General features: G+C 39.0%; 4 protein-coding genes and 1 non-coding gene across 6 annotated transcripts; 3 read left to right on the top strand and 2 right to left on the bottom strand.

Moving 5' to 3' along the window:
- The first annotated feature begins 1,417 nt into the window (after positions 1–1,417).
- On the top strand, positions 1,418–4,021 carry LOC133714611 (elongation factor 1-alpha-like). Its single transcript, XM_062140767.1, has 3 exons — positions 1,418–1,563; positions 2,204–2,685; positions 2,833–4,021. The coding sequence occupies exons 2-3, from the start codon at positions 2,224–2,226 to the stop codon at positions 3,712–3,714; spliced, it is 1,344 nt and encodes a 447-aa protein (XP_061996751.1). The 5' UTR covers positions 1,418–1,563; positions 2,204–2,223; the 3' UTR covers positions 3,715–4,021.
- Positions 4,022–4,493: 472 nt separating this feature from the next.
- Positions 4,494–6,477, bottom strand: LOC133713634 (wall-associated receptor kinase 3-like). 2 transcript variants are annotated; one of them, XM_062139670.1, is made up of 3 exons: positions 6,385–6,477; positions 6,186–6,232; positions 4,495–5,816 (listed from the first exon to the last, which is right to left on the bottom strand). In XM_062139670.1, exons 2-3 carry the CDS (start codon positions 6,229–6,231, stop codon positions 4,609–4,611), a joined length of 1,254 nt encoding a protein of 417 aa, XP_061995654.1. In that variant the 5' UTR covers position 6,232; positions 6,385–6,477; the 3' UTR covers positions 4,495–4,608. The 2 variants fall into 2 exon arrangements, with proteins under 2 accessions (XP_061995655.1, XP_061995654.1); XM_062139671.1 differs by lacking the exon at positions 6,385–6,477 and having other exon boundaries at positions 4,494–5,816; positions 6,186–6,320.
- Positions 6,478–6,578: 101 nt separating this feature from the next.
- On the top strand, positions 6,579–9,758 carry LOC133713633 (cyclic nucleotide-gated ion channel 1-like). Its single transcript, XM_062139669.1, has 8 exons — positions 6,579–6,799; positions 6,911–7,254; positions 7,374–7,435; positions 7,785–7,997; positions 8,088–8,362; positions 8,512–8,623; positions 8,722–9,006; positions 9,158–9,758. The coding sequence occupies exons 1-8, from the start codon at positions 6,723–6,725 to the stop codon at positions 9,617–9,619; spliced, it is 1,830 nt and encodes a 609-aa protein (XP_061995653.1). The 5' UTR covers positions 6,579–6,722; the 3' UTR covers positions 9,620–9,758.
- Positions 9,759–13,084: 3,326 nt separating this feature from the next.
- Positions 13,085–14,993, bottom strand: LOC133715355 (uncharacterized). The gene is made up of 2 exons (XM_062141829.1): positions 14,836–14,993; positions 13,085–13,947 (listed from the first exon to the last, which is right to left on the bottom strand). Exons 1-2 carry the CDS (start codon positions 14,906–14,908, stop codon positions 13,286–13,288), a joined length of 735 nt encoding a protein of 244 aa, XP_061997813.1. The 5' UTR covers positions 14,909–14,993; the 3' UTR covers positions 13,085–13,285.
- Positions 14,994–15,047: 54 nt separating this feature from the next.
- TRNAP-AGG (transfer RNA proline (anticodon AGG)) lies at positions 15,048–15,119 on the top strand. Its single transcript has one exon. It is a non-coding gene; the product is annotated as a tRNA-Pro (tRNA).
- Positions 15,120–27,197: the final 12,078 nt, after the last annotated feature.

Below are 27,197 nucleotides of genomic sequence, written 5' to 3'. Positions count from 1 at the left end.
AAAGAAGACGTTTTGGCTTAACATCATAGTGAAGAGCCATTTTCTTGAATTCTTTCATTATACGTCATGAAGGGTAGGCAAGAACGACTCCATTAATTATTTGGCAATTGGCACTAATCTCAAACATTGTTAACGTATTTTTGTTTTTGTTCTCTTGGTGGCTGGCACTAATCCTAAGTTTACAATATATCCATTAGATTTATAGAGTACAGACAATTAGCTAAGTAAGATATACGTACAGAAATTCATTAACCTTATGCTATAAACAATCACGAATAAGACGACAAACAGTAGATAACTCATAGTATTGGTTCCACCACATATGAGAATGATATATATGCCACATGTTTTACGTTGTTGCATTCTGCTTCGGTTCAGTGGGAATATGAAGCCTGCAGCTCTAACGTCGAATAAAATGAAAACGGAAAACATGGGAAATGAGATTAATTGGTACAGACTACAGAGCCTAACCCATTATCAACAAAAGAGTCAAATATGAAGGAAGAGAAAACTTTTTTTAAAATTTTTTTATTAGTTTTTATTTTTTATTTTTTTAATTTTAAATCAATCAAAGTTTGGGTTAATGTATTTTCTCAAAAAAAAAAAAATTTGGGTTAATGTATAGCTCAATTCTATGTACTATTTTAAAACAGTATAGAGACATATTTTATGAACAAAATAATACCTAAATTTATTTTACTATTGGGAAAGCCTTATGTAAATTCTAATGTGCACGTTGAATTTACCCGTGAGTGTACTGGCAATCAGATTTGGATAACTAAACTTGAGACACCGTCAATATACTCCGACATCACTATCAACGGATGCATTTGCCACTAGGCTATACTTTTATACATATCGATCAACAATTGATATGATGCGCCGCATCAAAGTTGTCTAATTAGGTTGAAGTTTAACGATGAAGTGTAAAATAGATTCAGCAATTCTTCAAAAGCCCAAAGAAATTCCTCATCCCACCCAAATCACTCCTCACATTCAGAACCCAAATTCATTACTAAAACTTTTTGATGTTTAATAGCAGACAAAATAGAAGTGAAAAAAGAAGGTCATTACTTGGGCCTTGGGAAAAACCAATATGCTTGATTCGAAATCCAACCCAACCGAACCCATTGACTTATTAAAAGAACCAATCCGACGTCGTTTCTATTTCGTGGTGGCCAAGTAGCTTCTGACATTTGTGAGCGTTTCACGGCACCCCGCCTATTTCTTGTCTAATTCCTCACGGACCCCTCCAATCCCACGCTCCTCTTCAGCGCGTGTATAAATCTTCACCAATACCACACCTTCCCCTCAGCAAAACTCCCAACTAACACGCGCGTCGAAGCGAGTGGGGTATTCGAATAACCGCCAAACATATGAACACAAAGGATACCACCGTCCTAAATTTGCTGACTCCAAGGGCAAAATCGTAAACAACCAGCAATTCGCTCTCTTATATAAACCCAGCATTTCGCTGGAAAACCCTATATCATCGATTGGCGGTTGTGACTCTCCTGTGCCTCGGCTCTCTCTCTCTCTCTAGGGTTTTAGCACTTCCTCCAGGTTCGATTTTCTTTCCCTTTTTATCGATTAGCTTTACTTGCTTGATGTTGATCATCTAGATTACTCATATTGCGATGTTCGAATTCGATTTCGTTTTGCATCCGTCTCTGTTTTTTTTTTTTGGTTGTGTGAGAGGACTCTGTTTTCGATTTTGTATTTGGCTCAATTGTAAACCTTGCTGGCTGATTTTGATGTTTTTGTTAGCTTAATTGTGAATCTGATTTGATTGTTGTCTGATGATGATGGGACTGATTTTAGCCTCTGTATGTTTTACTGATGCAGCTACTGTGATAGATTTATCAAAATCTCTCGTTTTAGTAGAATTGAAGTTTATTTCAGTGTATGTTATATGTTTGGTGGATCGTTTCTGTTCCGAGTCTAATTTAATCCGATCGATGAGTCTACTGAATCTAGTCTAGTATTTCTGCCAATTCCTGATTTTGTTACTCTTTTTATGAGAAAAGAAAAGATATTTGGCTGGTTCGTTGCTTAGTTTGCCTGCTATGATTGTTTTACAGTGTATTGAAGAACATCCTTTTAGTTATTGGTTTGTGATTATTGAACAAGCTGTGTGTGTGTATTGGTTTTGGGAATTTGCAATTGGGTGACTTACCTGTTCTTGTTTATGTTGTTCATACAGGTTCAAGTTGATATTTCGTTATGGGCAAGGAAAAGTTTCATATCAACATTGTGGTTATTGGCCATGTTGACTCTGGGAAGTCGACCACCACTGGTCATTTGATCTACAAGCTTGGGGGTATTGACAAGCGTGTGATTGAGAGGTTCGAGAAGGAGGCTGCTGAGATGAACAAGCGTTCATTCAAGTATGCTTGGGTGCTTGACAAGCTTAAGGCTGAGCGTGAAAGGGGTATTACTATTGACATTGCTCTCTGGAAGTTTGAGACCACCAAGTACTACTGCACTGTCATTGATGCTCCTGGACATCGTGACTTCATCAAGAACATGATTACTGGAACTTCCCAGGCTGATTGTGCTGTCCTCATTATTGACTCTACCACTGGAGGTTTTGAGGCTGGTATCTCTAAGGATGGTCAGACCCGTGAGCATGCTCTCCTTGCTTTCACCCTTGGTGTTAGGCAAATGATTTGTTGCTGCAACAAGGTAAACTTTTGGGTCATTCTGAAGCAGAATCTGTCATTGATGTATTTCTATTGTAATTGAGTGTTTATCTAGCATATGTCTTTGGTTCTACTAATGTTGATGGTTGTCTTTGCTTCTACTAATGTTGATGGTATTTCTGTTATACAGATGGATGCGACCAGTCCTAAGTACTCGAAGGCAAGGTATGATGAAATCGTGAAGGAAGTGTCATCCTATCTGAAGAAGATTGGATACAACCCAGAAAAAATTGCTTTTGTTCCCATCTCTGGATTTGAGGGTGACAACATGATTGAGAGGTCCACCAACCTCGACTGGTACAAGGGTCCAACCCTTCTTGAGGCCCTTGACCTGATCAACGAGCCCAAGAGGCCCTTCGACAAGCCCCTCCGACTTCCACTTCAGGATGTCTACAAGATTGGAGGTATTGGAACTGTCCCTGTTGGACGTGTTGAGACTGGTATTATCAAGCCTGGTATGGTTGTGACTTTTGGTCCCACTGGATTGACCACTGAAGTTAAGTCTGTGGAGATGCACCACGAGGCTCTCCAGGAGGCTCTTCCCGGTGACAATGTTGGCTTCAACGTCAAGAACGTTGCAGTCAAGGATCTCAAGCGTGGGTATGTTGCTTCAAACTCCAAGGAAGATCCAGCTAAGGAAGCAGCTAACTTCACCGCCCAGGTAATCATCATGAATCACCCTGGCCAGATTGGAAACGGTTATGCTCCTGTGCTTGATTGCCACACCTCTCACATTGCTGTCAAGTTCAATGAGATTTTGACCAAGATTGACAGACGTTCTGGCAAGGAGCTAGAGAAGGAGCCCAAGTTTTTGAAGAATGGTGACGCAGGGTTTGTTAAGATGATTCCCACCAAGCCCATGGTCGTTGAAACTTTCTCTGAGTATCCCCCACTTGGTCGTTTTGCTGTGAGGGACATGCGCCAGACAGTTGCTGTGGGAGTCATCAAGGCTGTGGAGAAGAAGGATCCCAGCGGAGCCAAGGTTACCAAGTCTGCGGTCAAGAAGAAGTGAATTGTGCGCTTTGCAGGTGCAAGTGAAGGCCATCTTCAGTGTGGTTATAATAAAGCATGGGTGGTTGCTACTAGTATTTTCAGTTGGTCTTTAGTTGTCGTCTTTGTCAGTCATAGGCTCAAGTTTCCTCCGTCTTCGTGTGGCTGTTCGCAGAATTGGGTGCTTGATAGGCGGTGGCGAGCTTACTTGTGTTTTTTCTAGTTCTGTTCTGTTGTCCTAGCTATGTTCTGTGACTATCTTTTTAAGCAGCTTTCACATGCTGCCTGGATATTGTTTACTTATATAATATGGACTTAATATTGTGTCAGATTTTGTGTGTGCTCTTCTTTGAGTTTTTTCAACATCAATGTTTGCCTGTACAAAAAAAGTAAAAAGAGGGGTTTTATATGCGACTCATTTTGAATGCTACTGCAAATCAGTTTCTTTTTACTTCCTGACTACTTGGACCGTAAGGTGGTTCTAACTTCTGCCTTTTATAACATACTGGTGCCCTCTTCAGTGTGCTTCATCCCCAAGTAAATGCAATCTCCAAAATACCTAAAGCTCACCGGTAGGGTTGAACATTAACAGCGTTGAACAAACGGGGAGAAAGATGACCTGCCGTGAGCGCCTTGCCTTCACTCTTGGTATCAATTAGATATGCTGCCGAACAAGGTATGCTATAAATTCAAGTTTTTTGTTTAGATGTTCTTGGTCAAGAAGAACTAAGCTGGGAGAGTTTTCTATATACCGCTTGTAAAGAACATGACAGGTATAGGAACTACTAAAGGTACTAAAGAAACAAGAACAACAACTAATAGTTCAATGTCATCAAAAAAGCAACTACTAGTTCAAACCAGAGCTGAAAACAAAGCATTATACAAGTGCTGATTAAAAGTTGCAAAACATATAAATTTAGGTCAAATAATAATCTACTTCTTGCAACCTATGATATCCAATTTCTTCTGCATTTGTTCTAATACTGCTAGAACCACCACCAAAGCCTTCACATCTAACATCAACAATGTAAGCGTCTGAAGGTGGTGTCACAAGGTGGTCAGTCTTTTCGGGAGACTCATAGAAACTAAGTATGCCCTGTGGATGCTTTGCCATAATTCGCAATGCCTCGAGTTCCAGGGCTACTTGTTTCATGGAAGGTCTTTCTGTCCCTCTTGCCCTTATGCATCTCTTTGCCAAATCCGCCACCTTTTCAACAATTTGTATGTTTCCCTCATTGAGAATTTCATCATCCAGAATTTGATACAAGACCCTGCCTTCCATTGCACGAGCAAATAGAGTTGCCAGGCTTCTCTCAGCCTCGGGCCTATGGGGAGAAGCTGCCCTTCTGCTAGTTATTAGCTCCGCAAGGACAACTCCAAAGCTGTACACATCGCTTTTTTCTGTCAGCTTGTTTGATCGATGGCATTCAGGGTCTAAGTATCCGAGTGTCCTCTGCATTAAAATCTGGGGTGGTGTAAATCCAGAGTCTGTCAGTTTGACCATGTAGTTATTATCTAATAGTATATTCTGTGCCTTCACATTTTGGTGTATGATTACTGGCTTTGATGTGGAGGAGTGCAAGTATGCTAGTGCAGCTGCGATTTCTACAGCAATTTTCATTCGTAATTCCAATGAAAATGGTAAGGATTGTCTTCTATAGGATATGTGCTCAAAAAGAGTGCCAACATTAGAGAAGTACTCGTAAACCAGTAAAGGCTTGCGGGTCTCTAAACAACAGCCTAGGAGCCTCACTACATTCCTGTGGTTGATCTGAGAAAGAGCAATCATCTCATTAACAATTCTGGAAGAGTTAACTACTTTCAACTTCTTTATGGCTACCACCATTTTATCTGGTAGTATTCCTCGGTAAACTGATCCATGAACTCCTTCACCAACTTTCTCATGTCGACTGAAATTATTTGTTGCCTTCTGAAGTTCTTTTAAAGTAAAAGTTATCATTCTTCTCTCAACATATGCCTCATGGTTTGTCAAGTCCTGTAACAATATGCCCTCATTGTGACTAAAACACCTTTGATTTAGTTTTCTGCCCTTTCTTCTTTTCATCATTTCACAACAAATCAACCAAATTCCAAACAGCAAAACCAAGATAACCGCAAAGACAGCTGCACACAGACATATGGGAAAATTTACAACCACCAAATTACAGTTACGTATTCTAAACAATCATGGTTGGATGTTTAAATCAGGCAATCAGCATTGCAAGATACATTTACATAGTAGACGACCTACATTCTCTTTATGCATGACTATTGTAATATTGTTCACCTAGCATTTCATAACTAAAATGATTTCTGATTTGGCAGATCATCCTTTAAGGAGAATCAAATATATAGCATAAAACGAGTAAATGAATTCCTTAGCATGAAAGGGACCTCCATGTTTAGCTGGTAGTGTGTGTGTGTGTGTGTGTGTGTGTGTGTATTTATGATAAAATATACAGGATATTTAAATAGCTACGTAGCAGTACATACCTAATATAAGTTTCTTCGGGACGGCCTTCGTCTTCATGCGTTCCATTCTGAACCATTTGGGTCACAAACAAAACTAAATTAACACAAGTTACAGTACAGTTGCAGGGCTTTGAAGTCATCAAAGGAAAGGAAAATTACAACCGGTAGAAATTTCAAAGTGCAAAGCAGAGTAGTAGAACAAATGAATGAAGGGGTTTACCTCTGAAACAGCAATCAAATTGAGGAAGAACGATTTGGAAGATGTTATCCACTTCTTTGATGATTTGTGTTTGTATAGTCAACAGGAGCCTATGCAAAGGTTGAGGCTACAGCTCATTTGCTCAATTCTTGAGGTCATAAACTATTTCAGGTCCACTAAGATGTTGACTGACTTTATGTTTTGGTGAATAAAATTAGTGGATTGGATGGTTCATATCATCATTTATGATCAACTTGAATGTGTTCCATAAGACCATTACTCATTCTTCTCGATTAATTTGTACTGCATCTAATTCATAGCCAGATTCAGTTTTTGCACAAGAACAAGTAGTTTTAGTTATGGCTGCTAACCTCGAAATAACTTCAGACGTTATTGACCACTCGGAACAGCAGCAATCCGGAGTACAAGCTGCAGCGTTAAGTTTCGATCTGTAACTTGAGATTGATCAACACGTACAATTTTCTTCAAATATCTTTTTTTCCTTCTTGTTTTCTGAATAAATGTTTGTTGTGTGTCGTATATCCAGCCATCCAGACTCAGATTCAGAGACTATTCTGCTATCAGTGAAGGACTACAGTATTCCTGATGCTACTGTAAGGTCAACAAAATGGAGATTTGTTGGTCTTGTGTGGTCAGTCAAGAAACTGGTGCATTTGCTGTTTCACTGCTTCTCTAGTCACTGGAAAAAGATATTTGTCGGATCGTGTGTGCTTGCTGTTTTAATGGATCCTTTGTTCCTCTACATTCCTTTCATAAACAATGACATCAATTGCTTAGGGGTCGACAAGGCATTGAACAAGATTGCTCTTGTGTCACGTTCCATCACGGATTTCTCTTATCTTGTGGACATTGTTGTTCAATTTTATACATGTGAGAATAAACTCTGAACTCAATCTTCACCTTTTAAGTTCATACCAGAAACTACTTGCTTGCCTACTTCAAAGCCTTGTTCAAAGTTCTAATGGAAGCTCCTGTTCATCTTGTCCTAGTTGAGACGATTTGGCGATCATACATCCTAATTGACATTTTAGCTATTCTTCCGCTTCCGCAGGTAAGAAAAACCCCGTCTATATACCTAGACCAAACTATATTTGTTTTGTTTAAATATATGCAATGACTTGTTGGTTTAGGAAGTTTAACTAAACATTTTACTCTCATGTCTGAAGTTTAAATATTTTATGATATCCCAGTACCACCGAATCTACCAACTAGCGAGTTTTGTCAACTGTCGTCATTTTTTGTAGATCTTTAACTGTGCCAGTCTTCTTTATTGGTTGATAAAAGAAGATTTGGCATGAAGAAATGATGGAATGAATAGGAAAAGGCTAGGATGAGAGGACTCGAGTGAAAAAGTCGCATCTAATTTTAATGTTTTTCCTCACTGTATTGTACATGTCCAGATTTTAATTCTCTATTTCGTAACAAACGCGAGAGGATGGATGTCTTTGAATACAATTAAGAAGGTCATGATGAACTCTTTGGTTCTGCTGCAATATGTTCCACGAATTCTTCGCATCTACTTCTCATGCAAGGAACTTAAAGAGACTCATGGAGAGATTGGACTCTGGATTAAAGGTGTACTCAATTTCTTCTTATACATCCTTTCAAGTCATGTAAGTTTTCATCTTAAATAGTTTAAGCCTCTGCTGTTGTGCATGATTCGTAGTTAATCCAGTTAACAAACTTGTTAATTGATTTTTTAGGTACTTGGAGCTTTGTGGTACTTCTTTGCAATTCAAAAAACGACAGGTTACTGGCAATTTTCATGTTCACATCTTCCAGGATGTGACCTTTCGGTGTTTAATTGTGATAATACATCTAGAAATTCCACACTTCCAAATGGTTGGTGCCCTATAAAGCCACCAAATGCAACAGATTTTGGTATATTTAGTGGAGCTCTTGAGTCTAATATATCGGGGTCCAAAAATCTTCCACAAAAGTTCTCCAAGTGTTTTTGGTGGGGAGTGCAAAACTTGAGGTTTGTATCTGTGAAACCCTTTTTACAAGTTGAAATGGTTGTAGATAAAAAATTCGTATGAACACATTTGATTTTTTAACATAATTTTCTCAATTACATTTTTATTTTGATATTTGTAAGTTATATATTGCTTGATTTCATTTTTGCAGTTCTCTTGGTTCAAACCTCGAGACTAGTAGCGATACAGGGGAAAATCTTTTTGCAGCTTCTATCTCCATAATTGGCATGCTACTATTTTTATATCTCATTGGAAATGTACAGGTTGGTGCGGTTCTTTATATGGTTCAGAACCTTCTTTTTAAGCTTAAAGCTTCTATTTTTTAATGATCCACTGAACCAAGCTACTACTTGTGAAAAAGACATATATGCAGTTGAACAGTGCAAGAAGAGAGGCACATAGCCACAAGATGAGAATTGAAAGAAAGTTGGAAGAGAAAGATCCGGAGATAGAATCATGGTTATCTGTAAATTCCCCATTCATCCCTGTAAGTTCGAAGAATAATGTAAAGTCGCAGATCATGAGAAAGGTAAAACAAGAACTTGAAGGAAATAGGGATGTGGATGTGGAGGATATCCTCTCTATTCTTCCCTCAGGACTTCAAAGCTATATCCAAAGCTTTACGACTTTGAGTAAGCTAAAGACGGTAAGTTCCTCATCTTTTCTATCAGGAAGACCAAACAGATGCACTTCCAATCGATGATTGTCTTAATTGGTGCTCATATCTAGTATGATTATATGATGCATGTTGGTATTGGCTATCTAAATGTTTAACTATCATGTATCCAATTACTTAGGTGCCAAAGCTTCAAAATATGGATGACATGGTGCTGCAAGAAATATGTAAGCATCTTAAGCCCATGAGCTTTACTTCAAACAGCTATATAATTCGAGAGAAGGAACCACTTGAAATGATGTTGTTGATCATGGACGGAACTGTAAAGGTTGAAAGCATCAGTAATGCTTCTGCATCAACCATGCGTGAAAGAGGAGAACTATGCGGAGAAGAACTTGTAGATTGGGCATCAGATCCATTGTTTCCTACCATATTACCCTTTTCCATCATTACTGTCCGGGCCATGAATAATGTCGAAGCCCGAGTTCTCACGGCAAGTGACTTGTATACTGTAGTCTGTTTATTCTGGCAGCACTTCAGTGAGAGCGTGTTCGCCGCTCCACCAGACCTTGTTAGGTTTAACAGACTAGGCCTCGGTAATTTGCCCCAACTCAGAGCTGCACTGAACATTGAAAGGGTGTGACAGCTATGGAGGTTGTATGGTTTATATTGTAGCATAAGCTTACCTAATGTTCTGGCACTTGTATGTGAGGCATACATTTGTGTAGTAAGAGAACATTATTCAAACTATTGATTTGTGAATGTGGCTATTTTTTTCTGTCTTGGGTGATGAAATTTGTTCATTAGTGACATAAATCTGACTACGCTGAAGCTAGCAGAGGCAATTAGAGCTAGTCTCGAAATTTCATTACCACTATGGGTACCCAACTGGAGCTCACTGCTCACCAACCTGCAGCTGCTCGACTTCTCAACTGAAACATTTTTTCAAGAACAAAAAAATAATCTCAAAACCGAGAGAATTTTTTCAGCTTGAAAACACAAGCAAAGGCCAAAACCAAAGTAAACAAGAATCCTATGAACTTAATTGACAAAATGTGGACCATCACTCTTTTGAAGTTTCATACATCGCAGTTTGTTTTAAAGGAACGTGATCCATGGTCTTCACCTTCACACTGAATGCTCTAGCACACTTAGTCGGTTTCAGTTTCAGCTTCATCAGTCTGCAGAAAAACCCGAAATCACTTCAAATGTTCTTGACAACTACAAACATGCACCACTAATTAAGAATTAACGGGTTCTTCGCATCTACTTCTCATGTAACTGATGTACGGACCTTAATAAATATCATCAATGAGAGTGTGGATCATGGGTTGAAGGAGTACTCAATTTCTTCTTGTACATCCTTACCAGTCAAACGCTATATATGTCAATGTTTAGGACTTTAAGGTTATTTTGTGGGATTTATTGATCAAGTTCAATGTGCAATGGTGCATCGTCTCCATGAATTATATAGCAGCCTCTATTATGCAAGATTTGGTAGTCCATCGATTAACCTGTTGATTCTTTAATTAGGTAGCTGGAGCTTTGTGGTACTTTTTTGGTATTCAACGAATGACAACTTGCTGGCAATCTGCTTGCCGAATTGAAAATGGATGTGACCCTAGTACTATTGATTGTGTTAATCAATCTACAAATTCCACACTTCTAGCCAGCAAGGCTTGGCAGGATTGGCAAAAGCAAGGTCTTGCCTTGGTTGGCACCCCCATCCAAGGTTCGAGCCCCAGAGTTGTCAATTTATTTCTTGCTGGTAGGTTGCTGAGTGCCGGGGTCTTGCGGGGCCCATGTGAACGCTGGTGAACGATTCACGGGTGTCTAAGTCATCTCGAGGCTTGATTGAGGATACCTGCGGGTCCTACCACCTGACCACTTCAGTGTGGTAGTGTGGTAGTGTGGGCTTTGGGACGTTGCGGGGTCTGTCTACTCCCAATTGTAACCGGTTCGGGGCCCAGATGTTAGTTGGGCTCCTGCCAAGCCCTGCCTCGAGTAATCGGGGCAAACGGTCGATCATAAAGTTCCTGGGCCGGGGGGGTCCCGCCTTCCCCCCTCCCAAATACTCTTTGCCAAAAAAAAATTCCACACTTCTAAATCATGTATGCCCGATAAATCCATCAGATACAACAATCTATAACTTTGGTATATTTCTTGACGTCCTTCAGTCTCATGTATGCGGTCAAGGAATCTTCCAACAAAATTCTCCTACTGTTTTTGGTGGGGTCTGCGAAACTTGAGGTAGGAAAAGAATGTCCTAATAATGCTGTTAAAATAGGGACGTGGTTGTAGTTTGAACAAGTTGATTAGACTGCTCGATCAGTTTCAATTTTTGCAGTTCTCTTGGTTCAAACCTCCAGACTAGTATCAATACATGGGAAAATCTCTTTGAAGTTTCTATTTCGGTCATTGGCTTGCTACTGTTCTTATATCTCATTGGAAATTTGCAGGTTCGTGCAGGGTCTTGATAATTTGCAGTTCAAGACTTCTTTTAAGCCTGGCTACTTGTTTTGGAACAGACATATATGCAGTTGGACAGTGCAAGAAGAGAGGAACATGAACACAAGATGAAAATCGAACGAAAGCTGGAAGAGAAAGGTGCAGAGATAGAATCGTGGTTATCTTTATACTCCCCATTCATCCCTGCAAGTTCCAAGGAGAATGTAAAGTCGCAGATCATGAGAAAGGTAAAACAAGAAGTTGAAGGAAACGGAGATGTTGATGTGGAGGATATCCTTTATATTCTTCCTTCGGAACTTCAAAGTTATATCTAAAGTTGTACCACGTTGGCTAAGCTAAAGACAGTAAGTTCCTCATTTTTTTTATCAGGAACAAGGAACACATGCACTTCCAATTAAGACAATGATCAGCTTAGTAGTCAGATATGATGATACGATACATGTCTTTAATAGGTAAAGCTAGTTTTTCTTTTTCTCATTATCTTGAACTTAATGTATCCATCCTAGGCGGGACGGGCGGTGGATTCTCGAGTGTAGCAGTCCTCTCCTCTTATGAGGAAGGTAGGCGCCTCACGCAATGACCGCTAATGAGGGGCCGATATCGCCTAATCATCTATTAATTAAAAAAAAAAATGTGTCCATCCTTGGCGCCAAAGCTTCAAAATATGGGTGAAGTGGTGCTGCAAGCAATCAATAAGCATCTTAAGCCCAAGAGCTATACTGCAAACAGTTATATAATTCGAGAGGAGGAACCACTTGAAATGATGGTGTTGAACTGTTGATCATTGGCGGGACTATAGAGATTGAAAGCAGCAGTGATGGTTCTGCACCGAGCATGCGTGTAACAGGAGAACTTTGTGGAGAAAAACTTTTAGATTGGATATCAGATCCTTTGTTTCCTACCGTATTACCACTTTCCACCATTACTGTCCCGGCCGTGAATAATATCAATGCCCAAATTCTGACGGCAGGTGACTTGTATACTGTAGTCTTATCATTCGGGGAGCATTTCAGCAAGAGAGTGATCACCCATCCACCAGACCATGTCAGGTTTGACCGCCTAGGCCTTGGTAAGTTGCCCCAAGTTAGATCTGCAGTATGTAAGGGAAGCTTATTTCAGCCATGGCACTTTGCCTCTAGATAGATCTGCACTACGTAAGAAAAGGATGTTGCAGCTATGGTGATTGTAAAGTTTATATTTTTGTCAGGCCATGCCCTAATAAGCTAGCTTAGCTAATGTGGTGTACACATGCAAGGCATAAGTTTGTGTAGTAAAGAGAAAACTATTCCAAAGGCGACGACTACCATATCCTAGGCCGAATCAGTTGTCGAAGCTTGTTTGCTACATAACTAATACCGAGTATCAAGCGACTTAGCAATCTTGGCTAATTAGTCTTTCATGACTCGACCTTTTTGTTATTATGACTTCTCATAAAAGAGCAAGTATTAGAGTAAATACAAAACTCCTTGCTGAAAAACTACTTGGTAAAAAAAAAAAAAACTCACCCCAGTAACTGTTGCGGAAGGTCGAGTTAGAATCATGACGCATAACCGTCCATACAATCAGTACTGCTGAATAAACAAGGAAAGAAAATAATGCAAGATCTAAGAGATCTAAAAGATGGTCTGAAGACAAAATGGGAGTGTGAAAACCACAGTAACCATGTTATCCTTGTAAATAACTTGAATACTAATTATTTCTGGATCCAAAAACCCGAAAACAGGGGTCTCCTAAATCAAAAAACAGATAGAAGCCACAAAAGCTCATTGCCAAACATGATGTTTCTATAACACAATTCACCGTCCAAGAGGAGAACTTCTGGTAACTTCACATCAAATGATCACAAGTTCTTAAAAGCAGACTCACGAGTTGGTGCTTTCTGAGGGGTCAGCTTTGCTAACAAAGCCTTATTCTGACAATGATCAGCATCAACAAAGTAAAACTGTCCATTGGCCTTGAAAGTCACAAAGGGCCTTTGGGTTTCTGGTGGCCGGATATCAGCGAACTTAATTGTCCTTGGTATGTAAGTTGCTAGCCATGACAACATTTCGACCTCAAAACTGTCTGAACCAGGCTTCCACTTGAGCTTGTGAATGTATGGGGTCACAAACCAATGAAGGGCAGCTGTGGTAGAAGCACTTAAGAATATCACTGAAGATGCCACCGCACCCTTTAAGATAACATTCATATCAGGTGATGTCATAAAGGTTATCACAGGGCCTAAAGATACAGAAAGGCAGCAGGTTGAAAGCGAGAGAAGTTTCACTTTCTTGATAGTAGATGAGATCGGACCATAGTATACAATCCCAGAATCTTTTTCATCTTTCCCAGTTTCAACACCTCTACGTGGTCCAATGCTGATTTTGCCATCATCTTCTCTTGTTGCAGCTTGAGACACCCATCTCTTCTGGAAAGCATTGATCAGAACACCAGAGTTGCAACTAGGTTTGTTGTTCAGGCCACGACCACGTGCCCATGCTCCAGACTTACAAGGTTGATAACCTGCAGCAAAAAGATTTCAATACCAATAATAGTGACAAAGGGGCGACTAGTAGATAAACTGGAACTCTGGATAGCAGTATAATTCAGAGATTGGAATCATAGAATGAGTGATTGAGAAACAGAGCAGGATTTATAGGTAACCAAATTACACAGTGTAAACAACTCAAGAAATGAACTTTTAACTGCTTCTATAATGACCAATGAACACAGTATCCTATTGAAAGTGTGAAATGTTACTCAGACATCAAAAGCAATGAATGCACATAGTTTTTATCTTTTTGGGTACTTTCCGGATCGGTTGACCTTAAGTTTCATTCAAAAGAGAAAAGAGTATCCTAATGACACTGGTCATAGCATGACATAGCTAGAGCTTCATCCTCGGTCCTACAGACTGAAGAAACCATATTTGAGACACTGTATCAGCAGCAATACGCTCAAATATAGCAATATGAAGTGAATAGCAATGCCTGATTCTAGCCCAAGGGAATGTTACAATTTCCATAACAGTCTGTTCTGCACAAAAGTCCAACAAGAACACTTTGATTCTGCAAAAAGGGTTTCATATTAACAGCAAAGAAGTATGCTTTCCACTACCATAAACTCACAACAGCCTGAAAGAGAAAGAAAGGCACATCCTTTTTGCTTTTGCCTAAAACCAAATCTCAAACATGCCCAATTACCACTAAAACCAGAAGATCCAGAAAATGGTCTCTACCCATGAAAAAATGAGATTGATTGTTGTGAATGGTCAATTGGGTAATGGATTCATTGTGGGTCTTGGTCCAATTCCTTAATTTGAGAAAGAAAAATGCAAATGAAAGACAGAGATCTTAAACCCTAATAGATAACAGCAAAGGAAATATGGAGAAGTAGAAGAAGAAGAAGAACCTGGAAGGAAATTTGATGTAGCGAGGTTTTTAGAGTGTGATCGGAGCAAGTGAAGGAGAGCCGTCCTCGCCATCTCTTTTGCTTCTTTAACTCTGATTCTGAGCTACGCTACACAGTGTCCTCCAGTTTTCAGGGTTTAACATTCTTTCTGGCCCTAAAATAGGAACTAAATTATGTTCATATAAGTTTAAGTCAGACAATTGGACAACAATGGGCATTTGGTCTAGTGGTATGATTCTCGCTTAGGGTGCGAGAGGTCCCGAGTTCAATTCTCGGAATGCCCCTTTCCTTTTTACTCTCTCTTTTAATTGCTTACTTTGTGGGCCCACTTTTTCTTAATTTTATTTTCCTCTTCTAGAGTTCTAGATTCACCATAGAAATCTCTGAAAAATTGATTAAGTCTCGTTTGGATATCCAGAAGCTTGAGAACCAAGCAACCCGGTAACAACCCCATGTATTTCTAGAAGCCTTGCTCATGGACATACCCTACTCTGCAAGCCAAAACTAACACCATCACCATCAATATCTCTCTACACTCTACTAATAACCCATTTCATTTATCACTGCAATTGATTGTAGCAAGCGCTAGCGGAGACAATTAAATACAGCTGCCTTCTTTTGAGTCTAGTTCGAGTACCATAAAATATTTGAATTATTAGTTAAGATTTTATATCGACGAAATATTTGATTTTTAACTCACACGAGCGACTCTTCTCTCTTTTTGCTAGCGATGAGAAAGTTGGGAAGAAAGCAGAGTAAGAGTTTATAGTTTGATTATTAAAAAATAATAATTTTAATTTAGGATAATTTTAGAACATTAATGTAAAAAATTAATTATAGAGTAATTATTTTTTAATAATTTTAATTGAGGGTAATTTTATAACATTAACGTAAGGGTGCGTCTATTGCCACCCTACCATTTTCTTTGTTCACCCTACTTGCTCAGTACACCCTACATTTTAATACCAATTAATAAATTTACTTATTAAACCAATTTCTCTTTCCAAAATTATCCTTATATGACATATCTAATTAAAAAGAATTTTTTTAATAAAAATCTCTCATTTAATTTATACTAATAAAAAAATAGAATATATTAAAGTTTCCTAATAAAATTACAATCTAATTTACTTCCATATTTTAAAAAAAAAACTTTCAATTTGTCTATATCAATCCATGTCAAAAGATTAGCAAGTTAACAACTATGAGTAATGAATAAGAGATTTTTTTTTTCTGTGTTTTAAATTTTTACTTTTGGTGTTCACAAAATGATAGCAAAGATTTAGATGAAACACTAATGATTTTATGAATTGAATAACGAATTAACGATGAGGAGGAAACAAAAAGATAAAAAAAAAAAAACAAGTAACAAATTCAAATTTGGGTGGAGAAGATGAAGATTAATGTTATCAAATGAGAAATTAAATAGTCTTTGTATTCAAATTGGTTATGTATTTAGTTTTCCTTACAAATTTGAATTTTTGAAAATTAGTGTACTTATTAGTCATTTTATACTTGGGTAATTTAGTCTTTTAATAATTTATACTAGTCTTTATTGACACATGCGATGCATGTGTTAAACAGTTTTTATTTTTAGTTTTTAGAGGGGAAAAAAAATAATAAGGTGTGGGCAGTTTTATCTGTAGATAGTGGGATTGTGAAGTTATATATGTAGAATGTGGGATGAGAAGTTATCATTTCCTACTTTTTCTGAATTTTTATTTTTATTTATATTTTGTTATTTACCATAATATCCCTTATATATTAAAGACTATTTTAAATTAAACTATAGTTTAAGGATATTTACGTTATTTCACACCCAGTTTGACTGACAAAGTGAGTTCTCTTAATAATAGTATAGATGTTTGTAGGATGAACTAAGAAAATAGTAGGGTGACAATAGCTGCACCCTTAACGTAAAAATTTAATTATAGAGTGAAGAAAGTAATTAATAAAGTGAAAATAGTCGCACCCCATTTCACTAATTAATTTTTTCCGACTCTTCTAGATAAACCGCTACTCCGTCCTATTCCCATCTCTGTCGTGCGTTTTATCTCTCTTCTAACTCAGTCAGACAAGTCAATTCGCCCCCCTTTTCCACTGCTTCTGAGCCACCATTCTCATCTATCCAGAAGCTTGACCACCAAGATAGAAAACACCCACGCCACGTAGCCACCACCTTCCATATCTAGAAGCACCTAGCTACTACTTTCTCCATCCATATATATACACAAACCCTTCAACTCTTTAATCCCAAATCAACAAACACCAACACCATCATCATCACAACCTCTCTACTCTCTACTACTCACCCTTTTCAATTTTCATTCTCATCACTAACGTACCCAAATCGGCAATGGAGTCTCACAACCCTCATTTTGAAGCTCCGGTACAAGACTCTGGTTTTGCATTTGAACAAGACCATGAAGAAGACGCACTTTCTCTTTGTGATCTCCCACTCCATGAACACAGCGAAGAAGAAAGCCCGGCCTTAGTTTCCGAGCCGGAAGACTTCTTCGAATTCGCTGTCGACCCTGTCTATGGCTACTACCCAATGGACATAGTCTTCTGCGGAAAATCCATCCCTTGCTCGAAGCCAATGAACAAACAATTTGGCTCCAGATCCGAGTCCTTCAAACTAGGACATTGTCCCAGTTCTCAATCTCATCACGTGATTCAAGAACACAAGAGCCTGAAATCCAAGTCTAGCAACTCACGTAAGCATTTGATAGGGCTGGTGAAGTACCACCAGCAGGAGATGGACTTGAACGAGATAAGAAAGCGGCAAGGCAGGCGAGCTCCGGTGGCGATGTTCCCGGTGAACGGCGGGGAGAAACCGGAAGTGAAGAGTGAAGGGAAAGGGCAGTCGGGTGTGATGAGACCGCTGAGGTGTCGGTCACACTTGTTAAGCGCGTTGGCTAAGGCGGCTCTGGGTTGCATACCTCATGTTTGAGACCAAGCATCACATAGTGGACTGAAGACGTGGTTTTAGACTTTTTGTACATGGATTAGTGGAAAAATTGTTTTCTTATTGGGTTCTAGGTTGGTCATGTACATTATATAACTAATTTTGTTAGAATACAATTCTTTTATAATTCGTTACTATTAATATGAACTACTAGAACTACAAAACATTGAAATTAAAACAAATAGTCCCTAGAATTGACACCATAACAATAGCACAACCACGAAACCAAGACACCAAACTCTCACTCAATTGAGGAAGGACTATTAGATCTAACCAAAACCAAAAAATAAAACCTAACAAAACGACAAAATAGACTGCAGCTATTAACTTTCCTCATCCACGATGCCAGCTCCAGCAACTCGGATTCAGCCGCAATAGAGTCAGGGTGCACAGCTTCGGTAAGCTCGACTCCAATAATAACACACCCTGGCCAAAGACCAAACCTCCACCACCAACCCCGTGGAAAGATCTTGAAATCAATCAAGCCACCAACAATCAGAGCATATACACGTATACTGGCGGTTTTGGTATATGGTGTCGGAAGGGGATTTGAGGTTGGCTATAAGGATGTGTCGGGACTCCTGGAAAAGGTTGATGGTTAGAGTTTGGCCCCTATCGGCTCATGGTTTCTCTATCTAACCGCTGGTTCTACATTTGGGGTATGAGTAGTTCCTCTTCTCTAGTAGAGTAATTGGGATTTTACAGAGTCATCCCCGTCATTGTATTTTCTTGGATTAATGAATTTCTTCTATTCTAAAAAAAAAAAAATATGAACTAGAACTAGTCTTTAAATTTGGTCCTGGTCAGTGGTCGCCAAAAATTAGCAAGATGTTTCTAAGCTAATTTACAAGAGAGCTTGCAAATTATTATTTTAGTTTTCTATAAGTAAAAAGTTCTGAATTTAATTTACAAATAAATTATTATTGTGGAACCAATCAAAATTTCAAAAGAACTTTTACATACGTAGTTGAAAAATTGAAATCGCGTTCGTTAATAATATTTAGGTGGACGACCTAAACATTATCACCAAATTAAGAGCTTGATTAAGTTCTTGGCCAGGGAGCATGCTTGGCTTGAAATACCGAGAGCTCAATGGCGTCATTTGGTTTGTTGATTATAATTATTGGGAAAGTGAAAAGAGAAGATGGTCTTCTCGATCATGAGAAGAGAGTTTCTATTGAGACCTCCAAATCTGCTCATTTGACCTCACTCTATTATGAGTTATTAAATGACATATATAACCTACTATAAAATGACTATTAAGGACAATAATTATACCAAAAAGATATTATATTTATTTTCTGTAGACTTTCCAATTCAATAATATTAGATTGTATTCCTTATTATTTTCCTTATCTATTTTCACTTTCCAATTTCACTACATACTCATTAAAACATTCATATATATTTAATAATAATTAAAAATAGATTAAGATCATGTGACATAAAAATGTATGATATATATGTTGAACGCATATTGGTGAGGGAAAACAAAATAAATCATCTTATGATTTATGACCTAAATCTAAGTCAATCCATTATATTTGCAAAAAAAAAAATAATAATAAATAATTAATCATGTGGTACAAAAAATACAGAAAAAAAACATTAAAAAACGAATGATTTTTTTTTTTTGAGAAGAAAAACAAATGATTTCTTCATTTTTTTTTTTTGCACAGCTAAAATAGAAAAAAAAATTTTAAAAAAAAACATAATAGTTCATTGCATTTTCTTATTGATTAGACATTAATTTTTGAAACTCAAGTTTGATTAAGAAATGTATATTTAGTTAAGATTTATAGAGTGATTAAATCATTGAAATGACTAAATTTTTTATTTTAAAGATAATAATTTATTTGTAAATTATATGAGTGAGGTTATTTGAGGAAGTTTAGTGAGGTTTAGTGTTTCTTTTTTCTTTTACTAGCCAACTTGGTGTAGTGGTAAGGTGTGCATTGGTTTTGTAATTGGTCCCAGGTTCGAGTCATGGATGTTGGAAATGTTACTTTTTAAATCCGCTGTAGCTCATTCACATCTCTCATTCGAAAATATAGCTCAATGGTTCGCCCCTAGCGCTCTGCTAGGGTTTGTGGAGCGGCGCGTCTCGTGGCCGTCGCATCCTAAATCTGCTCCATTCATGGAGATACTTCTAGGCTTTGGCCTCTGTGTGTTGACTCTTGCTGTTTTCGATGGTAGAGTGTTGTTTGAGGAGAGTTTTGACGTTGGTGTGGTCATGCCGGCGAGCCAAAGGAATTTTGGATTGACGAAGGAAGGCGGCGGTGGTTGTCGGCAGGAGTGGGATCAGGGTAGTGGGTTGAATATGTTCCCTCTCTCTCACGGTGGTCTTAGCAGGTTGTACCATTCTGGCGCTAACAGTGCGATGAGCAGGCTGTGGTCTGGTGTAGGCGACCTTGTTTGGGCAGTCGGCGATCTTCGAGATCTGCGTGGTGAGGTAGACGACGGCCCTTTGATTGGAGGCATGGCGGCAACGGATACCGGGTGTGTCGTCGGCAGTAAGGTTGATTGCCCAGATGCTTTGGGTATGGGGCGAAGACCTAGTGGGTTCTGGGCTCAAGAGTTTTTGGACATGGGCCGAAGCAGCCATAGGTGGACAAGCAGATTTGGGCTTCCACAGTTTCGGATCCAGATCTGGGATCCAGGTGGTTTTTGCAAATGGATTCGGATCTGGGATCCGGGTGGACGTTGGACTTGGACTGAGACCCATGTTTTTTTGTGGGCTGTTTGTTTGCAAGAATGGATTGGGGCTCCTGTGCTTTATTGGTATTGGATCCAGGACCCAATTCTATGGTATTTGTTCGTGAAAGATCGTCTGCCAACATGGCCATGTTCTGACACCCTTGGCCGGCTTCGATCTTTAGGTGGGAGAGTGCCTTCATTCCAACGCCAAGTTGATTTTTGTCAATTTGTGTGTTGGAGTTCGATGGGTAGTCAAACCACCGACTACTCAATTCACTACACGGCTGCAATCCGTTGTGTAAAATTAGCTGGCGTTTCGACGTTGCTACTCTTGCGTTTTTCCTTTTTTCCTTGTATTTCAGATGCAATTTTTGCATCTTTTCTTTTTGTGTTGTTTTCTTTCATGGTTGATGCATTTTTGCATCGTATCGTTGTAATCTTTCATTTTCAATAAAGGGCTGACATCATTTTACTCAAAAAAAAAAAGGTTTAGTGAGTAAATTTAGTATTTGAAAATTTGATAAGAGGTGTAAAAAGCATAGAGGTCAAGTGAGTAAATTTGGAGGTTCCAATAGAAAAACTCGAGAATAAAACCCTTCATGATTTCACATGTGTTTTGGCTTTTGTTCAATCCAGTTTACCAACCAAATTAAAGATGTATTTGGTCCTTCAATATCAGCTAACCTACTAATAGCAATTACTGTTGTGCCTCAAAAACATGCAAAGTTAGTATTCCGCATGTTCACTGTTCATGCATGCCTTGTAATCTTGACCTTGCCCTGTAACCATGGAAGTCTTAATTAGTTGATATACGATTTCAGTTCGATAGGTTTATATTTCTCATACATGTACTATTTAAAGAAATATATGCCACTTTGATGGCTTATATTAATTAGCACTTTTTTTTTTGTCTAATATATTAATTAGCACTTAAATAACTCATTTTGTAACTAGTAATTAATTATAAAAAAAAATCCTCATTAAAGTGAATAAAGGTCCTTAATGGAGTAAAATAAATTATCAATTGAGTCATATGTTAATATATTGTAAAAATTCTCATGATTTCAATACATTGTTAATGTGGTGTATTATTTTAAAATATATGTGTATAACTGAAACAAAATTGCAACAAACAAAAGAAAATTAATAAAATATAATTGCCAATCCATTGAGTTATTTCGTTTCCAATTACAACAGCAAACTGCAATGACTGCAATCCAATGGTATCGATCTATTTATTTAATAGTAAAACAAATTTTTACTTGCTGACTCAAAGCTCGATCATATATCTAGCTCCCATCTAATTTCTACTCCTTTTTTCTCCCTCTTCACCTTTTCAACTCGTTTTGCATTTTGTCTTTTCCTCCTTCCAGAAGCCTTAGCATCAAAAGCACCTCTCCTTTCTACGATTCTATCCCCCACTTCTAGAAAGTCCAATACTAACTTGCCCAAGGAACCAACCTCTCATTTTCATTTCCACAAAAACGCATCATCTGGGCATAATATATAAACCACTTCTCCACAGACGCCTCTTCACCATCTCATTCATCTCTCACATATCAAACTCTCCCAACTTCTCTCAAAACCCTAAAACAATGGCCGACTCCAACAACAAAGACCTCTACGACGCCGATGACACCCTCTCCTTCTGTGACTTCTCCATCTACAACGACGACTACGACAACAACTACTCCACTCCTCGGAAATATCCAGAGTCTCCAGACCAGGACATGTTCGAGTTCCTCATCGACCCGGACTTCGAGCTCGACTCAACAACAATGGACACCATCGTCTTCTGCGGTAAAACCATGAACAACACCACAACAAAGCAACCTAAACTGTTCACAAGAGACCCGCATAACGGCCTCTTCTTGGTCAAAACTAACTCCTTCAAGCGATCCCAGAGTCTCCGGTCGACCGATCTCGCCACCAAACCCTCGTTCAAGTCTTCACCGGCGACCGCGAGCTGCCGTTACCAGAGCGTCAAGTCTAGGAAGCACAAGATGGTGCTGATCGGATCTTTGTCCAAGCCTCAGCCTAAGATGGTGCTCAGCGATATAAAGAAGAGACAAGGAAGGTTGGCTCCGGCGCCGCTGTTTCCTGTCAGCGAAGGCGGAGAACAGGCTGTGGACGGTGGGAGTAAGGCCCACAAGTTGAGCTTGCTTCGGCCACTCAGGTGTAGGGCCCATTTCGTGAGCGCGTTGGTGAAGGCCTCCTTTGGTTGCATTCCGTCGCCACGACCCGTCAACGGCCACGCTGCATTGACTTAGAGCCTCCGGCGTGATTCTTATATACAATTTCTTTTGGTTACAGATTTGTTCATGTACATTTAATATTCCTTGGGAGGATTGTTTTATTTTTATTTTTCTATTTTGCTTGGTCATGTGTGGACGAAGTTTTATTTATTTTTTGTTTGTAAAATAAAAATAGGGAAAATGCTCATTTACCCAATTTTAGCTTAAAATGTGCCCACTTGCCCGACTAAGAGTTTTTAAACCCCATTTACCCAAAACACTCTAAGGGATTATTTCCCCTTTACCCAATTAATTCTTTTTATTAATTTTTGGGACTTTTTTGCCCTCTCCTTCAATCTCTCTACTCTCAGTTTCTCTCTCTCTCTCTCTCTCTCTCCCCCTCACCGATTTCTCTCTCCTCCCCCCTCACCGATTTCTCTATCTCTCTCTCTCTCTCTCTCTCTCTCTCTCTCTCTCTCTCTCTCTCTCTCTCTCTCTCTCTCTCTCTCTCTCTCTCTCTCTCTCTCTCTCTCTCTCTCTCTCTCTCCAGAAGACGTCGGATCTCTCTCTCCCTCCCTCCATCCCTCCGGCAGGTCGCCCACGACGCCTGCTCTAGCCATCGCCGCGCCGAAACTCGTCGTCGTGCTCTCCGCTGCCAGGCTCGACGCCAAGCCGACGGTCCTCGTCGCTGAGAAGCTCGACGAGGCCGGGGTTGACCTTCTGAAGGAATCGACGACGGACTGACAATGGCTATCTGCTATTGTGCAGTCATAACCATAAAAGTTGTAACATTAGTGCCCCCCAGTAGACTTTGTATTGGGGGCCAATGATAACTGCTTTATTTATTGACGGACTGAAAACTGCTATTCCAAAGTAAATGTAGTGTTAAATTGCAGTAGTTGATAAATGAAAAAAATTGTGTTGTTTGTGTCAGTCTAGTGGGGGGCAGTAGACAGAATATTGACCCTCATAATGTGGGTTTTTAGACATTATCTGTTGTTTTGAGTGTGAATAACTTGTATAATCTGCGAAACATAGGAAGCGGTGTAATGTTTGATGGTCTATTGGGGGGCAGTAGACACATTAGTGCCACCCAATAATGTCTTTCTTAGGAGACAGTAATCATCTCTTGTTGATTTGTTTGTGATAAAGTGCAATACACTATGAATCCTTGAAACTGGTGCAAATTTTAATGGTTTAGTGGGGGGCAGTAGACACATTACTGCCCCCAAATAATGTCTTCATACGAAGTCAGAACCCTTCACTTAACTGGTGCAAGTTTTAATGGTTTAGTGGGGGGCAGTAGACACATTACTGCCCCCAAATAATGTCTTCATACGAAGTCAGAACCCTTCACAAAACTGGGGCAAGTTTTAATGGTTTAGTGGGGGGCAGTAATAATGGTTTAGTGGGGGGCAGTAGACACATTACTGCCCCCAAATAATGTCTTCGTGTTAAGTTTAGGGTTTAGGGGCAGCGTTAGGGGCAGTAGACACATTGCCGATGAACTGCGACGAGGACGTTGGAGTGGCTGGATCGCCGATCAATCGAACGGCGACGAGAACGTTGGATCGCCGACTGGAGCTTCATCGTCGTGTTCAGATTTGGACTGCATCTCCGGCGCGGCGATCAGAGAGAGAGAGACAGACCGGAGGTGGAGATCATGGGGAGGAGAGAGAGAGAGAGAGAGAGAGAGAGAGAGAGAGAGAGAGAGAGAGTGGAGGTGGAGATCGGGGGGAGAGAGAGAGAGTTTGGGAAGGAGAGAGAGACTGATAAGAGATGGATGGGTTTTAATTTAATTAACAGGGGCTAAAATGTCAATAGATGTAAGATTGGGTAAATGGGGTTAAAAAACTCTTGGTGGAGTAAGTGGGCATTTTTTAGGCTAAAAATGGGTAACTGGTCACAGCCCCTTATTAATAATTTTCCCATCCTATTTCTTCTCCTGTTATTGTCTTTGCAATCTAAGTTCACCTAACACATTTGATCAAAAAAAAAAAAAAGTTCACCTAACACACGACTAAAAAGTCCATGATACTAATTTATCATTTTTGCTGTTTCTTGGGGTAAAGAAGACCAATTGATCAGAAAATTCTACATATCTACTTGTATATCATACACACATTTACAAATATGAGAACAAATTTGTATGTCATTGTGGTAAGGAGAGTCATTGTTTATGTAATTTTAGTTATATTAAAGATAATTACTCCACCTGTAACATTTTTATAAGTTTATGAACAAATTATTGTTAATGTGATAACTCGGTTTCAATTATATGTAAATAATGTAAAACAAATGTGGTAACTTTATTGTCAATGTCGTAAATTTGGTTCAATTAAATGGTAATATTAGTTTAATCACATGTACAATGAGTATATAATAATTATCTTAATATCATATAACAAGGTTATACTCTCTAGTACTGCTCTTGAGTCTTCCATTGTCAATCAGATCCTTGGCATTCCCATCCCGATTATAGATCAACATGACCAGAATGTTTAGGGACCTTCTTCTAATGGTTAGTTTACTATTAAATCTAGGGGTGGGCGTTCAAAACCGAAGTACTGAACCCAATCCGGTACTATCCTGAATTCAGTCGGTACGGTATAGTACGGCTGCATTTTTTCATTTTCCACTGTTCGGTACAATACCGAACCGTACCGTTTGAAACTGGACAGGATCGGTATGCATGTTTTGCTCCCGGATTCATCCCGTACCGGCCCGAAAACTAGTTTATGTTGTCCTTTTAAATGCAAGTCATGCTATTATTGGATAATTTTTTATTTATATTGGGTAATTCTAAAGTGTTAGGGGTCCTAACGTACAACACACAACCTTATCTTTTCATCTCTCTGTAGATTTCAAACAAACTGAAGAAACGATGTCCAAGATTTTGAAGAAAGCCCCAAGCGATCTCAACCTCTTCCATCTCAATCTCTTCCTCAACATGAAATTTAAATTCTCATAGCACGATATCTCTCATCTCCACCCCTCGTTTACCTCTTAGATGTCAGATGTCTATACCAGAAATTCTCAAACCTTAATTCCCAATCTCTCTCATTCTTAAATCAATTGAAGCAACCCATCACCAAAATTTTCACCTTTCACCAATATGTGAAAGCAGTTTTGATGCCGCTATTGAAGTGCTTCTCCAGCTGCCAAAGCAGAAGCAGAAAAAGAAGATATAGGCACTGGAAGCATGCTATATACTGGAATTGCAAAGAAATTAGTGTGTTTTGATTTGTATATTAGTGATCTAATCTACATATTTGTTGATCTCTTTATTTTCTTTGAATTAGATTTCACTGAAGCAAACAGAGATATCAACAAAGTGCATCTAAGCTCGAAATTTTTTGTTTCTTTTAAATACCGATTTGGGCCCAAAGCTTGTATTGGCCCGTACCGAAACCGATCGGTTCGGGATGTATCGGTTTCACTTTTGAGAATTGTCAATCCCGTCCCGGCCCGTACCGAACAATACTTCCGGGATCGGGCTCGGTATTACCATAATTTGGGCCCGTGCCCAGCCCAAATTAAATCAGCTACTTGGTTACAAATTTCTGATATTTCAAAAACATGATCAAATTGAGCTTATTAATAAACTATGGAAGTTGAATCTCCAACCAAAAGTGAAAATGTTTGGTTGGCTACTACTTAGAGGAAGACTAAAAACTAGGGATAGACTTTCAAGATTTGGACTAATTAATGATAATTCTTGTCCACTTTGTCAAGAAGACAATGAAACTGCCAATCACTTATTTGGTTACTACAACTTCACTAAAGAAGTCTGGAATCTTGCTATCATAGATCCCCCCAATTAACTGGGATGAAGGCTACCTTAAAGTGTTTAAGGAACTTTTCCTACTACAACCGTTTTGTGGTGATCTGTTTGAGAAGATTATTACCATCTGTTGGAAATTATGGAAAGCTAGAAATTATGTTGTCTTTAGAAGCGCTAAAGCTACCCCGGGCTCTATTGTTGCAGCTGTAGCTGCTGCAACTAGAATTTCAAGTAAACAAGAAGTAATTACTAGAGCTGGTTTGCCACCTACAAATTCAAATGTAATCAGGCGGCAGCTCTAGTGATCATGTCAAAATAAACTTTGATGGTTCAGTCTATAAAGACTCGATTATCGGAGGTTTTGTAATTAGGGAATCCCTTGGCAAACCTCTTCTAGCAGCTACTCGACATGTGGGGAAGACGACGATTCCAATTGCAGCGGCCACTGCTTTTCGCAATAGTCTTCATTGCGCCATAGAGAGAGGTTTCAGGAAGATTGAAGTGGAGGGCGATTCAAAGCTTGTCATCGATGTTGTTAGTGGAGTCATCAGCCCGCCTTGGAGACTTTCTTAAATCATTGAGGACATAAAGCGATTGGCTTCCCATTTCCAGTCGATTTTCGTTTAAACATGTTTTAAGGGAAGCGAACTTTGTAGCAGATGCAATAGCTAATCTAGGA

The sequence above is a fragment of the Rosa rugosa genome, chromosome 6, assembly GCF_958449725.1.
Source record: "Rosa rugosa chromosome 6, drRosRugo1.1, whole genome shotgun sequence".
Classification (NCBI taxonomy): domain Eukaryota; kingdom Viridiplantae; phylum Streptophyta; class Magnoliopsida; order Rosales; family Rosaceae; genus Rosa; species Rosa rugosa.
This window is presented reverse-complemented; position numbering and strand designations above follow the sequence as displayed.

What these genes read in the sequence shown, in the direction of transcription:
- LOC133715355 (XM_062141829.1), bottom strand. Translation starts at nt 14,908, where the DNA reads ATGGCGAGGACGGCTCTCCTTCACTTGCTCCGATCACACTCTAAAAAC. An exon ending in TACATCAAATTTCCTTCCAG is followed by an intron (nt 13,948 to 14,835) that starts GTTCTTCTTCTT and finishes TTTTTGCTGCAG; the next exon opens with GTTATCAACCTTGTAAGTCT.
- LOC133713634 (XM_062139670.1), bottom strand. Translation starts at nt 6,231, where the DNA reads ATGGAACGCATGAAGACGAAGGCCGTCCCGAAGAAACTTATATTAG. An exon ending in CCCGAAGAAACTTATATTAG is followed by an intron (nt 5,817 to 6,185) that starts GTATGTACTGCT and finishes GTCTGTGTGCAG; the next exon opens with CTGTCTTTGCGGTTATCTTG.
- LOC133713633 (XM_062139669.1), top strand. Translation starts at nt 6,723, where the DNA reads ATGGCTGCTAACCTCGAAATAACTTCAGACGTTATTGACCACTCGGAA. An exon ending in TGTTGTTCAATTTTATACAT is followed by an intron (nt 7,255 to 7,373) that starts GTGAGAATAAAC and finishes ATCTTGTCCTAG; the next exon opens with TTGAGACGATTTGGCGATCA. An exon ending in CTATTCTTCCGCTTCCGCAG is followed by an intron (nt 7,436 to 7,784) that starts GTAAGAAAAACC and finishes GTACATGTCCAG; the next exon opens with ATTTTAATTCTCTATTTCGT.
- LOC133714611 (XM_062140767.1), top strand. Translation starts at nt 2,224, where the DNA reads ATGGGCAAGGAAAAGTTTCATATCAACATTGTGGTTATTGGCCATGTT. An exon ending in TGATTTGTTGCTGCAACAAG is followed by an intron (nt 2,686 to 2,832) that starts GTAAACTTTTGG and finishes TCTGTTATACAG; the next exon opens with ATGGATGCGACCAGTCCTAA.